This window comes from Spea bombifrons, chromosome 12 (genome assembly GCF_027358695.1).
Source record: "Spea bombifrons isolate aSpeBom1 chromosome 12, aSpeBom1.2.pri, whole genome shotgun sequence".
Classification (NCBI taxonomy): Eukaryota; Metazoa; Chordata; class Amphibia; order Anura; family Pelobatidae; genus Spea; species Spea bombifrons.
Window position 1 is genome coordinate 5,806,100 of NC_071098.1, and position 17,216 is coordinate 5,823,315.

General features: G+C 39.4%; 1 protein-coding gene across 1 annotated transcript in view; it reads right to left on the bottom strand.

The window, feature by feature from the left end:
- Positions 1-17,216, bottom strand: part of NPHP4 (nephrocystin 4) — a 79,689-nt gene that overhangs the window by 12,436 nt on the left and 50,037 nt on the right. The window contains exons 14-17 of the mRNA XM_053452415.1: positions 15,950-16,141; positions 15,110-15,288; positions 14,540-14,700; positions 9,325-9,502 (exon numbers count right to left, since the gene is read on the bottom strand). Of these exons, the coding sequence (XP_053308390.1) occupies positions 9,325-9,502; positions 14,540-14,700; positions 15,110-15,288; positions 15,950-16,141 (710 nt within the window). The remainder of the gene's footprint in view (positions 1-9,324; positions 9,503-14,539; positions 14,701-15,109; positions 15,289-15,949; positions 16,142-17,216) is intronic.

The following is a 17,216-nucleotide window of genomic DNA, read 5'->3' on the forward strand; positions in this document are numbered from 1 at the left end:
TCCAACCTCTCCTGATAAGCAGGACTAAGCCAAGCTTTTGACTTGAGTCCATATTGCCTCACCGAGCTCTAATAGCCAAGGTCAACCCAACCATGTAGGCAAAGACTGGCAAGGGGCTACCAGGTAAATGGATGATGGAGTGGGGCACCAAAGACATACTTTACCCAAGAGTCTGTCTACTCTAAGATGCCTCTAACAGCTTATAGTCGGCGACAGAAGGGAAAAGTGTGACTCAGTCCCATATATTTATACTTCTATGTACCTACTGCTAGTGGCAGGGAACGATCTTGCCGGTACATCTAACACTATTGATTATTCCGCGTATAATTTTTGACTTTATCATTTATAAAACAGCACTAAAATAAAATTAAATGTTCAGTAGCTGAACTATAAAAGACCGTAATGACTCGCCTTAAATTTTAATTTGATTTTATCCCATTGACAGCCAAGCAATTCGTGGCAATAAGCATCCTTGTTATACCTTTCCTATTGTGTGGAAGTCCTACGCTGGTTACTTACAAAATGTTGAATATATTATGACATTTCTGTACAGCATTCTTGAGAATGTTCCCTTTTTTCCGCTTTGATCTGTAAATAAGCCCCCAGTGGCTTAAGAACTCCGAACACTAAAAGCCAGACAACTTCAAAGAATCTAAAAATCATGTTGTCAACAGTCTAGCGCCAGGAACGCCGTGAAAAGAGATGCATTTAGTTTTATGTACAAGAGGATGTTTTATACATGTCTGCGATTCAATCCATTACTCTTCTTCTATGAGATCATTTCATTCCTATTTAGGCTGGAATTCAGAAACGTCAAAAAAAAAAAAATACGAAAAATACAGATAAAGAATGTTCCTCCTGAAAGTATTCCGAGCTGTCATTATTGTTCACTGTTAAATCACTTTATAGTGATAGATTTTAGCAGCAAACAGCAGAGGTTCCAATATCCTTTCAATAAGAAGAGTGGAAAGGGAGAACAAACCATTAGTAAATGGCATACGAGGGTCAGGGAGTTGGCAAAACTATGCAGACGGCAGGATTTGGTATAAGAGATGCAGTAGAAAAAGCTTATTGTATCAAGAAATACGCTTAATTGGTGGGAAATAAGGGGCACACGTGAACACGGTGGCTTACACGAGTAGGAAAGGGCTACGTTGCTTCGTTGTACTGATCGCGCGATACTTAGATGGCGTATACAGATACATTTACACAAACTTGAAGAATCGAAGGGGCATGGCTGGTTCTACTGGGGATTCCTCATAGTGACCTGGCCAAGCAGGAGGTATTGGGAAGACCAAAGTCAGAACATTAAATGGAGTCAACCACTATGAGAAGCTGAGATCATCAGCCTGCATTAGGGTAGCCTGTTGCTGAACAGGACATGATCATGATCTTCGTACATATAATTTACGTTTAAGACACTGAATTTGAGGAAGAGGGGTTCAAGCAGCTTTTGGGTTTTCGGGATGGTGGTGAGGTTCTCAGATTTGTTGCATTCATCGTTAGTGAACAACTCGTGCCAATTCAGGTGCAGCAAGCTTCACTTAGGTCAAGCTCTACAGTGTCATCCACAATGAAATAATGGGGACGCGACGCAGGTCAACTCGCTGAAGCTCAGAGAATAGGCTAAGATCTCCATCTTACTTACAAGGGATTGTGAAGATCTGCGGGTTACTGAATCCAACCAGCATGAGTTGATCAATCTGCCATGGAACAAAACCAAAACACACTGACATATTCACCAAGATCTAACGGGATTCCAAAAGCATATTGAACGCCTCTTCAGTCCAGGTTAACAAACCTAACCCTATTGATCGAGGACCATGTAGAATGAATGCATATCCTCAGAAATTAGTTTTGTCTGGAACTTTGGAACGTCACTCTTGCTCTGATTAAGAGCCGTCGTTAAGAGCTAGAACACTGGAGAATTAAAAGGACGTACATTCTAAAAGATAATAATTCTGATTGGGATGGCAGTCATACTTATTGCTGTTCTGAGAAGCTACTTTAAAATGACTCCCATAATTATCCAGGAAACAGAGCATGAGGAGAATTAAAAGCCTCTTTTCATTTCAATATGACCCAGATTCATAGTTTATTTAAATGAGAGCCGAGGCTTAGTGCTCATTCATGAGTTTTAACTTTTCTGGATAAGTTTTCCGGAGACTGACTCGCTTTACCGGGATCGGCCGCGATATGTCGGTTCTGCGCTGGAAATCCCGAGACTGACGGGCAATTCATGCGTTCCGAGTTTATATTCGTTCATATTTTCTATGAGTACAACATGTGATATGCTAAACAAATAACTTTATATACTCACTGAAATAATGCATTTTAGTTAAATAGGTGAAATTGGACATTCTTTCATCGGTTCTGAGCATTTCTCTCCCTAGAAGCTTATCTGTCTTTTGCAGACAAACTATGATACCGACAATTTAACTTTTAATAGAACTAATCTTTCTTACGGAGATTAGATGTCATTTTAAGAGAAATGTCAATGTTTAACTGCACATTCCAAGGCACACGGTGTATATATATAGCGTTTTACATATTTGCAAAATAAAAATATATATTCTTTTTTCCCTAAATGATTGTAAAAGAAATCTATTATTTGTTTGTAACACAATAAAAATACACATTAAGGACCTTAAAACCAGGATTGAATCTATATGTATTTTCCCAATGAATGTCGCCCTCAATCTTATAAGCACGGACCTTTTCTACACGAGTAACTGTTCGAGTTGACGTCAGAATTAACCAATCAGAAACAAAAGCTTGGTGCACAACGGCGACTTCACTGTACGATTTAAAGCCCCATACATGTGGTTAATTTTTTTGGTGTATATACACCAATCAGCCATAACATTATGACATCAAAGTTGATGTTAGAAGAAGGAAAAATGGACAGCGTAAGAATCTGAGCGACTGACCAGGGCCAAATTGTGAGGGTGAGACAACTGGGTCAGAGCATCTCCAAAACTGCAGCTTTTGTGGGGTTACCGGTCTGCAGTGGTCGGTATCAAAAGTGGTCCAAGGAAGGAAAAGCGGTGAACCACCGCCAGGGTCATGGGCGGCCAAGGCTCACTAACGAACGTGGGGGGCGAAGGCTGGCCCATGTGATCAAATCTAACAAATGAGCTTCTGTAGCTCAAATTGCTGAAAAAAGTTAATGTTCACTGCGGAAAGTGTCTACAATGGGCTGGTGAGCTTAACAACTGAACTGCAGGAAGGTGGCCGGTCTGATGAATCACGTTTTCTTTTACACCACATGGATGGCCGGGTGCGTCGCTTACCTGGAGAACACGCGGCACCCGGACGCATCCATGCAATTTACAGGACCTGCTGATAACATCTAGGTGCAGATACCACAGCACACCTTCAAAGGTCTAGTGGAGTCCATGCCTCGACCGGTGAGGGCTGTTTTGAGGGCAAAAGGGGGATCTACACAATATTAGGCAGGTGGTCATAATGTTGGTAATAATCAGGTGGTCATATACCGATCGCTGATGGGTATATATATATACATACATACATACATATATATACATACATACATACATACACATACATACATACACACACACACACATCAGGTCCTGTTGTATAGCGATCTCCAATGAAGGCAGGAGGAAGATCCGTGATCTTTAGGTGACAACCAGTGTTAATCTTTTAAAAAATTGTGCTGTGCATCAGTTTTGGACAAAAAAAAAGGTTTTTTTGGAATGCAGTATCCACAAAGTGGTAATTAATATTATTAATTGATCTATATAGGACCATCAATATGCAACGAAGAGCACATTTTACAAACTTCAACATTCCAGAAAATATTTCCGTCATACCATTTACCAATGACTTAGAAAGCTTTTACGTTTTATTCATCAGATAAACCTAGGGAAGTGGAAAAAATATATTTAATTAATTGAATACATAGTGTTATATTTTTCTAATCATGAACACTAATAAGGCAAATTGCTATTACTGCTAAAGATGAATTTCTCTAATAAAAAAGCCAGAGAAACATTTCTGGGAAGAACGGCACCATAAATGGTTTGCTTTCAGATGATGAGAAAACATTAACGCTAATAATAAGTGCGAAACTTGAGTTGTTAAATCAACTTCATCAAAACATTAGTCTCAGAACCCATTATTAGACAGCACTTGCAACTTGCAATTATTGTTTGGTGCGTTGGTATGCCTCGAAAACGATGTAAACATCAAATATATTGGCTCAAAATTCACGAAAAAGGGTGACCAATGGGGAAAGTCTTCTTCTGTCATTCCTCTTCTCTTATTGGGAGTCCTGAAACTCTACGGACACAGAGAAAAATACTGCTCATGCAACCTAATACAGGTCATGTATGAGGTCCCCTCATTGAGTCCAGAAAGGAAGTCTTGCGTCCTTGTTGGTCAACTGTCCCAAGTATTGTCGCAAAAAGCCAACCACATTGTGTATGTTGGAACTAGGGGGGCAGCAGCCTCAAAACTGGGGGTGGAGGGGCAGATAACTATTAGATGATTGGGTTCCTTAGTGTGTCTCTGCTTAATGGGACAGTTACAAGAGATATCTCTGGACTCCCCAGCAAGCCAACGTACACCTAGCAAGGACAGTTGATATCACACCATATCTCGTCACTCTTCATCATGGACTTCTTCATGGACGAGAGCTGGGGGCACAATCTGCCTACAGCATCAAGAGTCCTTGATCTGCCTCTTTCTGTAGGGTAGACTTATGTCGAGGAAAGAGTTCTACGGAAACACTGAGCGCAGTGTGGGGGGAATTAAATTTCGACAACTTCTAAATGGATCCAGTACAGCTTAAAGCTCCAGCAGGCTTGTCCACCATAAAGATTAACGCAAAAATGGTTCATGCTCATGGAGGACAAATCGTATAACCGCAACACTTTCCATTTTCTCACAACCAGTAGAACAATTATATACATCTGCTATGAAAATAATTCAGAAAAAGTATCCAGAAAAGAAAATTCTGCCAAGAAGAACGATATTTTTTTTTTTGGCCAAAGAATGTTTGTTTAAAATACCAACCAAAACTTAAAAACTGACCATTTCTCAAGCTGTGAGCTTGTTGTTGAATTTAGAATTTGTATGCAAAACCTATAATGTGAATTGTGCAGGTGATGTTACTTCTTTTTAGGCTATTATCCACACCGGAACGCTTCTGGACTTTCTTTTGTATTTCTCACAAAGCTCTCTGTTTGTGATGAGAACCGCTTTCACGGAAGATTACTGGTGAGTCTCCCGCCTAATAACAAAGCATAAAATGATATGAAACGCAGAATATACACTGAATATGGACAGAAGATGAGGGTAACGCACAAAGTGTAACCGAGAAGGACAGGCAACAGTGTGAATTTTACAAAACGCAGAGCTAAAACAGCGAGGTTTATTCCCTAAAGCTGGAATTTGAAGGTAAATCTACACCGACTTAAACCCCACATGACCCTGTATAAAAAATATAGCTTGAGTTAATGAGTTAACTTCCATGAAACCGCGTTGACTTAATTATACAGGGCAAACCAAATGTTTATTGTAGGAAAAGCTAGCTGGTTTTGGTCCAGAGGGGAGCTTTGGGATACCGGCATGCTCTAACACCACACGCTAACACACACACACATTCTAACACCACACTCCATCAAAAATACTCCAACACACATAAACACGCTAAAACAAGCTTCAAGGCACATTCCAACACCATACGTTAACATGCGAAGTTTAACACCACACACTAACAAACACTCTTACACTTTACCCACACACATTGTTACACCGTGTAGAGCTGCGTGGAGTCTATCTTCAGAGCAGCCGGCGCGCGGGTGCTGCGCTACTGCCACGGGGGTGACATAGCGTTGCATTATGAGACCCATCTAACTGCCTCAGTTACAGGGGCACTTGGGCGCGCTGCTCCTGCCGCATTGGCCCTTAATAACGCATAGCGAAGCTCGCCAGCTACCTTGGGGAGTCCAGAGGTTGAACTTGAACGAACCCAAGGTGTAGTTAGAAAAAACACAAAGCAAAACAGAGCATATTATAATAAAAAAAAATCGTTTTATAGAGAAATGGGGTGGGTGATAAGCGCGTCCAAGTCAATCTCGATGGCTGAATGTAAGACGGTTGAACGGACCGGAAGAATGGATAGGAGCCGAGCAGACGTTTGGCCCACGCTGAGAGACTGTGCTCTGTAACATTTTATAAATGAATAAACCTTATTCAAACAATATACACGTGTTCTTCCGTGTACTCAGAACCTCACCGCTAACATAATGAACCGTGAGGTCTGCGGAGAAGACACAGCAGCGGGTGACATATTCATTTTTGAAAGTAATAAATAACCGACATTTAGAATGGTGAAATTTGAGTAGTTCTCCAAACCGTGGTATGAGAAAAACATAAATACTTCTTTTCTTTGTTATGGTTTTTTGTACCGTAACCCAGGAGGAACATTTCTTCAGTAAATCGAGAGAAATTCGCCTGATTGGAAAAAAAGGTCCCATCTTCCGTTAGAACAGCAGACAGTAGCCTCAGCGGTACATCGTAAAAACACCGAAAGTACACATTGTCATAATTAAGATATTTCCCCTCATGGCGATGCACCTGCTACCCACGTAAAGCAAATGAGAAGGGAGCTCTGCGCTCCGTGAAAATCATAAACCCCAAGGTTTATAAAGCGAAATTAAGAAAGATATTATAACACTCACCACAAATGCTGTTACACGGGGACAGTCGTTTACAAAGAACAAAAAACTAAATACAGATCAGGCATAAAAAGCAAACTTTTACTTTACTGAGAGGGTGGTAGATAAGCGGAACAGCTTCACTGCAGAAGTGGTAGAAGCTAATACAGCAAGGGGATTTAAACATACATGGGACAGACATATGGGCAGACTGCATGGGCCAAACGGGTCTGGTGTCAAATGATATGTTTCCTAAGATGGGTTTAAGTTGAAGGGGCAGTAATACCTATAAAGCATAGTGATGAAAAACTGAATTCGGAATCCTGATACACAGAAGCACTTGACGCTTCAGCCCCCAAACTCCATTTGAAAGAGAGAGAACAAGATTCTAGAACAAGAGAGACACGATGAAAGAGAGAGAGATTAAGAAGAAAATGCCCAGCAATGGAATATATCCCCAGAAACACAAGTAGATGTTTTTTTTATGGAAAAGGCACTAATTTTTAATTATTTTTTTTTGTTATAAATAAAAAATGTTAACACATATATGCGCCCTGAAGATGGTCAAAAGCTTTACAATTCCTCCGTGAAATATGAACTAGGTTTGAATTCCTCTGAATAATGATATTGCGCGCTATACATACCTAACCTTTGAAGTTACTTCTCAGAGCATCAAAACATTTCGGCAAATCAAAAATCAAATGATATCCCTTTTAAAACAGCGGCAGATAACGACATAACGAAATAATTTACTTATCAAAGTCGAGTTACGGAGACCCGGTTTAGTAAAGGGGTGCGTTAAATGGATCTTTTGATGCATTGCCACGCATGGAGACGTATTCTCGTTTTGACGTTATGTATACCCTCTGAATATCTTTTTCTGAACTGCAAAGGAGAAAAAAATCTAAGAAACAAAATAAAATTGAAGAATTGTGTGCTGAAGCCTTTGGGATGGGAATGACAGCCCCGAACAGTAAAAATGATACATTCACTCATTCACTCGCTTCACCAATAAACACTCTTTCGCCTTTAGCTTTGTAGTTGTAAGGCGTCCATTCATTGTGCTCTCCTGATGCGTAGATATATATAAATTAAAGAAAAGCTATTAAAAATACATTTTTGCATATTGTAACATGTTGTTCTGCTTATTGTGAACGCCCTAAAGAACGTTAACCCAACAAGATTAAAGGTGCTGTTCCACCTAAGCCGCTCAATGCAGCATCAAGAACATGATTCTCTGTAGTGCTGGATGCCCAAATCCTTCCCAGAATTAACTTGTTAATTGGGTTAAAATGTTATCTTATTCATATTATTTGATAGAAACACTTAACTGTCATGTGACACAAAAGGAGGCACGGATAGGTTTGGAATAGGAAACAAAAAAAGCTCCCTTACATTTATGTGAAAGAACCTTTCGTTGGACCTTGGACTTGTTCTTTGGTCATATACTATCTCCTGGCTTGACCTCAGCTTGTCTCCTGACCTCGTTTTCTGGTTTGTCCGCTTGTGCCTTGATTGCTACCGTCTGTTTGGCCATCTGTCAGCACCCAGCTGTCTACCTGCTTACTGATCCTTGTTCCGACTACCACCATAGTTTTGTTTCCTGATAGTGGCTGGTGGTAGGTAGAGACTACCTAAATAGATTCCTAATCTCTCCAACACCAGGACCAGGTAGGTCCTAACACTGACATTATGTGTTAATACTACAATTTATTCCGGCTAAACTTTATATTTTGCAGAATTCCACCCGTCCACTTATTATTATTATTATTATTATTATTATACTATAATAGATGATTGGTTCCCAGATCATGATATTTTGGCCTTTTGAGTAAAACTGGGTGAAAAGTGAAAATCATCCCATGGGAGTTACAGCAGAAACCCCCTGGGTTCCTCGTACTTTCACGGTCTCTCCTACGGGAGAAAAGGTGACGTGAGTTGACATGACACGAGTTGTCACTCAACATGAATGATTAACGAGACACCAAAGGCATCAGGAGTTTTCATGAAGCAGAAAATACTACATTCTGCTAATTGTTGAATATTGGTGAAATTTGGGTCTACCGTAAAAAATAAAAAGAAAGAAAAAAACAAAAAAAATGTTTGGTCGACGTCGTTATGCGATGAGGAGAAGACAAATTTGCAATATATGAGATTTAATTGGATAGTCACTAAAACTAAAATAAAGCTTTATATTATATATAAATAGAATATATTTATATTATATTTTATAAGCTGTTGTGAAGTTTACATTTCAGCGCGTTGTACATTTTTCGATGGGGTCGAGGTAAAAGACCCGGCTTCACCTTGTTCCTCAAAAACATGCAATTCAATATCTCAAACCGTGCATGCGTTTACATATCATTTCCCAGTAATCAGTCTGATTTTCATGCAGAAAAAGGCGATTTGCATAAATATGCGCTGTTCCTGAAACTCAACTGACTTGTTGGCAGTCAATATGGTAGCTGAACATCAATAGAACCGAACACTAAAGAATGAATCAGCGGCTTAGTGCTTACTCGGGCGAATAGGTGATCAGAGAGGGGAACCGGAGGACCTTGGAGGTGATGTTCTAAGAAAATAATTGCATAATGACAATGCAGATGAATTTAAAATGTCGAAAATCAGCCCTTACCGACATTCCCCATGCGAAGATGAAGCCGGCCCTTGATAATGGTGTGAACGCCAATGGGTTTAGCGGTGCCCTGTTTCGTAAGGTCTCCGGTCATCACCATATCTTGCTCATATTCTGTTGTTATGACTTCCAGCTCGTGAGACACCTGGACCGCAGGTCGACCTTGACGCAATAAATGCTTCAAAAGAAAGAAACAATGAGAATAATAAAAGGTTTGTATTGTTGCGTAATGATTGCACGCATCTTACAAGTTACATGAAGTGGGGAGTGGGGAGGATAATTGGGACGGACCACCCCCATATTAAATAGCACAGAAAAAAAATATTGGTTTTATAAAGTTGGTTTACTATGGGCACTATGTACAAAACCAATGAATGCAGCTACCATGTAAGAAGATAGAGAAGCCAATTAGGACCCCCATTTTTGGGGACAGGGAAGACCTTAAAAAAGTGTGAAATGTATAATGTTTCATCACAATAATATATCACATTTTTTACAGAAAGAAAATTAGGATCCTAATTACCAAATTCTTTAGTTTATTTTGCGTAATAATTTCCATCTCTTATGTTAGATTATGGGACCCCACAAATCTTACTACGGTGGGTCCACCCTCTTTTGTACCACATTGACCAATTAAAATATCAGTTATCAATTATTGTTATTATTAATGAAATGCTGAAATACTGGCGAAAACCACCACTAAATAAACCAAGATCTTTGTTTAATTAACTTGATTTATTCTTCCTATTTCGGAGCGCTTGAGTAGATTCAGTCAATTAAGTAATTCACACTCAAGTTAAAATTTGGGCAAAACCACATGATGCATTCAGGAATTATTTCAAACGCCTACCAAAGATTTTTAGATTTTTTTTCTAATTTCACTGTAAAAAGTATACTTTTTATAATGTTTACATAAAAGTGGTATTTTTTTACTACATTACTATACGAATTGCATTTAATTCTCAAAGAGAAACTTGTTGTCATGTCGCAGATTTTTCCATATTTTATGTATATAAAATATCAATGTGATTAGCTTCTTGGCTGAAAATATCTGTGCTAAATATTTACAGCATTGAGATGAAATCTTTGGCTGTCATACTATTCCCCATAATTATATATCTTACAAAATCATCCTTCGAAAAAATGGTTCAATTTTGTTTCAAGAAAAAAAAGCTGGATGGAAATACTTTTAATGGTATTACGAAGCCTTGGTGTGCTGGATCGTTATTTAGACAGAATACAACCTCAAGCCTTCAAGGGAACGGCTATGTTGCTTATGATTTTGGGAGTAAATTCCCTTGTAAAAACATTAAAATAATGTTAGTTGGCCAGAAACCACATTTTTTTACAGGTTACTGCAATTTAATCTGGATAAAAGGATAAAAGGTAGGAAACACAAATTACTTAGTAGGCACTTTAACAAGAACAATTGTAGATCAAAGGTATTGGGCGTTTCGCATTAAGATCTTAAACTCAAGGATTAACCTCTGATAGTTTGTACAGTCATTTATATGTTTATCTTAAATAATTCAGAGTAGAATTATTAAACAACCCTCTAGCCAATAAAAACGGAATCAGAAGGATTAAAACGTTCCATTCAGCTTTATTGATAAGATGTGACAATGAAAGTGGTCTAATTTCTGGAAGAAACCTCAATTGATATCATTCATCCTTTTAAGTTTCACATTTTCCTATAGGAACGATATCAAAGCTAAACACATCTTTCCAATTTAAATGGCCATGGGCTAAGGCATAGTCTTCATTCCATAGAGCTTTTCCACCACAACATAACGTCCGAGGGTGGCAGCTGAACTCGGTAGGAACTTGATGCAAATTCTTCATCCCCATCTGGATTTTTCAGGAGAGTTGTGGCTGCAACTTCTCAATAAGATTTCTTGGAAGCCATCTCTCAAGAAGAGCAGAGGTGGCCCCTGACCATGCATAGTTTAATCGTTGCGTTTAATAAAAAAAAAACCTCACTGATGTAACGCACGTACCTGGTCAGTTTGACCTGAGGTCTCCAGGTGTATCTCCTGCTTCTCTGGGTCCCTGGGGCCAGCTTCTTATTTCTCTGGACAGGCCCGTGATGAAAACTCTCCACCCAGGTTCAGCCCACTCCCTGCCCTCTTTCCTCCCATTAAAGGCTGTCTGGGGCAAGCCCGCTCCCTACATGAAACCACTTGCCCCCAAAAAAGGGAGAGCTCCATGTAGGCTACCATAAGGGTTCCCAGGTATGATTATATGGTCCCCACCAAACTCTTCTTGGAGCAGAAGCTCGGTGGGGTCAACCCAGTATAAAGAATAATGAAGATGGTGAGTTTAAACAGCAAACTCCTACTTTAGTGAATAAATCCCGCGGCGTCCTGCGTTTGTATCGGTTATCTTTTAACCATCAAAAAAAAAAAAGTCATTTTAATGCGTCTGAAATAGTTTCTGCCACAAAAAAGCCTTCTGGTAATATTCTACAGAACCTACAAAAATATGGCAGGCTACACATCTTAAATATATGGATTAAAATAAAATACGCTAGCGCAGTTAGGAAACCTAAATTAACATTATAGTTATTTTTCCAAGAAGCGGCATGGATCATTGCTTATCCTCCCAGCTATTTTTTTATTCTAGAACAATAAACCTGTCCTTTCCACATTGCTGCCATCTAAAATACCAGGTAATAAAAGGAAGAGAAGAGATGATTTTTTTTTTGCTCCTGCAAAATAATCAATCTTAAAGTTACAAATAATATTGCCCATTAGCCACAGATGGTTCTGCGGAAAGGAATACATATATATATATATATATATATATATATATATATATATATATATATATATATATATATATATATATATATATATATATATATATATATATATATATATATTCTTTCTAAACTCCTAGTGTAAAGTTCTCAGCTTTTTAACCAATATGTTCCTTTTTTTTCTAATCTGTAGCTTCCTAATTTTCTACACAAGTCCCCAAAGAACCAAACAAACTGAATTTGAAGAACTGTGCTTAGTACATAAGGAACCAAGTTAAATCTTAACACAGACATCAGCTTGTGTTGAGCCCCTGGGAAAAGAATGGGTTTGACAATCCCATGTTCTGCCAAGAAGGCCACCTGAGGTCGCAGATACATAGTCGCAACATCTGCAGATACATATATTTATTAACCCCGTAAGGACAATGCATTGAAAACAATGCATTTTGAGCCTGTACATGTACGGGCTTTGTCATTAACAGGTTAATATATAAGATACTTTTAAAAATGTTTCATGGGTGTCACTACAATATATGAAGCTTAAAGTGCTGTCCAACTTAATATATGAAGAAGCCAATGGCAATTTTAAGAAAGCAGCTTGCACTTTACACGTTACAGGCTGCTTACCCTGTGTCCCTTGTCATTTCTGCTTGCAGAATCCAACAGTCGCTTGACTGATGTGGACCCTGACTATTATATGGGGTCTTTCCTAAATTCACTATGGGGATTTCAGAGCAAAAGGATGTTTCTTGCTGCAGAAACATCTTGTTGGCAGTTGCTGTCTGGGCTGATTGCCATCAAGGTGTACCTCCGGTTGACCGTCATTGAGGTGGCAGCTACAAAAGATAGAGCGTTTTCTGAAAATTCTGAAGGTGTAGTAAAATCTACAATGTAACGGAACTACTATAATAACAAATATGGTTTAATTAAAAAGCGCAACAAAACGATTATATGTAAGATAAAACTAATGGTCTGGTCTCTAATGATATGGATTATCGTAGACGGCTGCCCTGAGAGCTTGTTAGAGGTCTGGTGACTGAAACCATGTACTTTATAATGATTTCAATGATAAAAATAGAAAATGTTAAGAAAAAAAAGGATAAAAAGAATGATGATTGCTGGATATCACCGAAAGCGTACAGCTGAGAGGCGCTTATGGGAGAAAAGGTCAGCTACATTTCTAAAAGAGGTAGAATCCAACAGAATAAAAGATGCTGGACAATTACCTGTCTGGAATACTTGGCCATTTGTGAGATTTCAGATCATTGAGAAGGACAAAACTCTTTCCCCAAACCGCTACGGCTTTAAGCACCTGGCTGAGATGAAAGTGCCTCCTTAAAGTGGCCAGAAAGTGTCAGTAGCCTCAAAATCAGCTCGGTTTATCCGACTCCTACATTACAAATTAGGACACATAACACAAGTACTGAACATCATCGTGCTCCAAAGAAAAACGCAAGGGCTGGGTATATTCCCTGCATAGGAGAGGGGAATATAAGACGTTTTGCTGAACACCGATAACCTCGGATACACCGTGCTGACACCGATGGTTGCTGTATGTAAAAACCGTTTAGTAGACATAATCTCTGGTGCCCAGTGACCTGATCTAAACGGATGCCAGCAGGGTTACTCCTGATACCTTCACACCCAAGAGACTCAAAGACCCTGGAGCATGAGAGGACAGATTGGGTCAAAGCCATAGATTTGGGAGGTGATGCCTCAAAGAGCCGAGAAAGGTATCCAGCTTTAAAAAGGTTAACAAATACAACGGCAGCTTTGAAAGTAAGCGGAAACTTCATTAACTCCCAAGGTGTCTCTGCCAAGGAGAACCACATAGAATTACGGAGACAAGGAGCTTTCTCTGAACTCAAATATCTCACTGATCCCTGCCGAAGTCCTCATAATGCTCACTATAAAAGCACGGACATGTCCGGATCGCCAGTCATGCATACAGAAAATGCAATCCTTGGAAGTTAGGTCTAGGAAGTCATGAATGAAACAGTTCTGAACCGTACGATCGGATATGCGTAAAGTGCAGTTATTAATTATTCATGCTGCTCCTATAAACTTTACAGCGAAAAGCATGAAAACAGATAAAAATGGAAAACCGGGTGCTTAGCGGGTTTCTGTAGTATGGCATTTATTCTCAGAGATTCTATATTAGATAATTGTGTTTCGGTGGAACGTTATTTGGAGTCAAAATCCTTTACATTATTAGTTTTGTGTCATGGCTTAAATGCCCAAACAGAAACTAGTTATATCTGTAAAGGAACCATGTCTTCTAAATAGTTCTGCAGTGGGAAAACTAGATTAATTGTGCCGCTGCCACTGTCCTAATTTGTTGTCAGTGTCCACCGCCAAGAGGTATCCTGTCCAAATGAATTACTCGTGGCATGTTGAGCTCATAGCTCAAGAAAGAGCTGGGTCATTATCAATTTACATAAAGTGTAAAATAATTACCTTCATTTCCACCGCAGCCGACCCAATGAGCAGCAAGGATTCCCCGTCCCAAACATCGATCTGCAGTGTCTGGAGAGCCAAGTAACGACGAAACCATCGCTGTTCTCCTGGCTTCAGGTAGCCCGGATCGACCATGTATTTTAGCTGGTATCCTGGAGAGCCTTTGGGTAAACGAGCACAGTAAATTTATTAAAACGTATAGCATTGTTCAGATTAAAATATTATACATTTTAACCAGAACACATTTACAATATCACTTAAAGAGGACTCCATCCATTTTACGAGTGAATCTTATGGTGTCTCCAGACATGAGTGGATCTGTTAAAATATTCAAAATATATGATAAATATACACGGTAGTTTATATTTAATAGTTTATATAAAATGTGTTCTCCTGAGAGCCAACTTTCTTTCTTTTGCCCATATGCATTTCTTTTAAAGACACCTAATCTCTCCTTGCCATGAATTGTATCGCCTGTGGAACCGCCTGTAAGGGTTCTGGCGGGCACTGGTGACCCACCTAGAGAACAAGCAATCTAGATCTCTAATACCAATGTAGGTTAAGGCTTGCCTTTATTAATGGAGCCATCCTGATTAATCTGGAGTAAGATATGCGCCAAAGGATCGGTACTGGACGGATGTAGTTTCACAAGCTGTAGTCGAGGAGTCGTTACAGGTTGAAAACGATAAAACTGAAAAGTGAAGTAAATGGTCCGAGGCCACTGTGCAGAGGCGTCATCTTCTCGTAGCCTAAAAGGAGGAATAACATTAAGAGAATTATTTGGTAGATAAAATGGAACAGCCTCACAGCAGAAGTGGTAGAGGGTAATACAGTGAGGGTATTAAACATGCATGGGACAGGCATACGGCTCTTGGATCTAAGAAGAGACCAAGGACAAGGTTTAAGTCTCTACAGCAGGAAAAACGGGCAACCAGTTGGTCAAAATATGTCTGATCAGCCGTTAAATTCTGTTTCATAGAAAAAGAATTTAACAGCCGATAAGCCGATGCTATGAGCTGTGAAAAAATGTAAACAAATCTATAACAGTACAGAATCCAGGGAGACCGATCATTATATAAAATACGCACATGAACAGTGAATTAAACCTGCTTTTACAAGACATTAAATGTCAACACATGTTGTTTATGTCATATTGTGCGTGTCAGAGGGAACGGATATTAATATTAATTATCCTGCGTTCCCCCACATGACGCACCGAGATTAAAACTGTACGAATGTTTAAATACTAAATTCATCTTTCAGACAAAACATAGGCTGCGAGTGACACTCAATTAACTTTCCTTGACATTGATGGATGCGCGTGCAGATGCTCGAGCTGTCAGCAGTGACATGTGTGTGAGAAACCCGTGAGACAGAGAGATAAGGCGAGCACGGCCATGTCTGTTTTACCTGCTGCAGGCGAGGAACTGCAAGATAATCTCATTGCACTGCAGATGATCAGCCTCTTCCCGCTGCGGATTAAAGTTCACGGGGTCTGATGGGTCCACCACCTCTGCCACTTCGTTATTGCAGTCCAGGATTTCGGGGAAGTCAACGGAATGGAGACGGGCCAAGGCGGCCCGAGATAACAGGGACGTAGAGCTGGAAAAGCAAAGGCGAACGTCGTTACTTTTTATCTTACGGAGAACATAATGGCGCATGCGGCTTTCGTGTTATTCCTTTCCGCTTTATAGAAGCTTATCAGATTGCGTCCATGAATTATTATTATTATTTATTTTATATAGCGCCATCAAATTCCGTAGCGCTGTACAATGGGTTAATCCATGGGTTGTGACTCCAACACGCATGAACATAGAGGGTTATGTCTGCCATATCACCGCACTCCTTCAAGATGCTAATGAAGCAAATCACATATAAATTACTATACATTTAAAGCGTTAAAGAAAGAACCTTGGATTCTGGTAAAACGCGTCGGGCATTCCAAGTAATCATTACTTTGTGCTTGTATATGTCTCAGCGCGCTACCCGTGACCAGCGTCCTCTGTACTGGGACTTACATGTCCTTTTTACATTTTATTTTAGCCCTAAAAGAAGTCTGTGAGAATAAGATGCAGGCACATAAACTTTTTAATATCTCAGAGGTCTCTTAATCACACGAAAAGGACCTCGGAGATTCTGAAAGCTTATACCTCTCCCTCTAAGAACGTCGGCCCGCTGAAAGGTATCACAGATGTCTTCGGACTACTTTCTTTGATACCAATACAGCAATTTCCATTTTTTTAAAATATATTTTATCCTTAAATTGAACATATTTTTGTAAGTGCGGTACTTCTGTCATGATATAAAGTCTTTTATATGAATTACTCCGAGTTCCCTTGATTCTTTTCCTTTTAAGTGATTTTTGATGGAGGCTTAATCAAGTAAGATTTTGCTGAAATACTCTGGAGATCTCGGTATAAGGATATATACAGTCCGGTACTTGTGAGTGCAATCCCATTTCCTTTTATTAACTCAATTTATACGATGCCGTTTGCTATAATTCTCTTTTCAGAGTGGTTTGCGCTCTATCAGGGTCTGTGATTAAAATAAGGAGGGATTGGGGATTTGTAAAGTTATTAAAGCAGATCTGTCCCTTTCCCCAAACCTTTTCTGTTCTATATCTATACAAAATGTTTATATATGTATGTGAAATTCACCTAACGTATACCATGGAAGT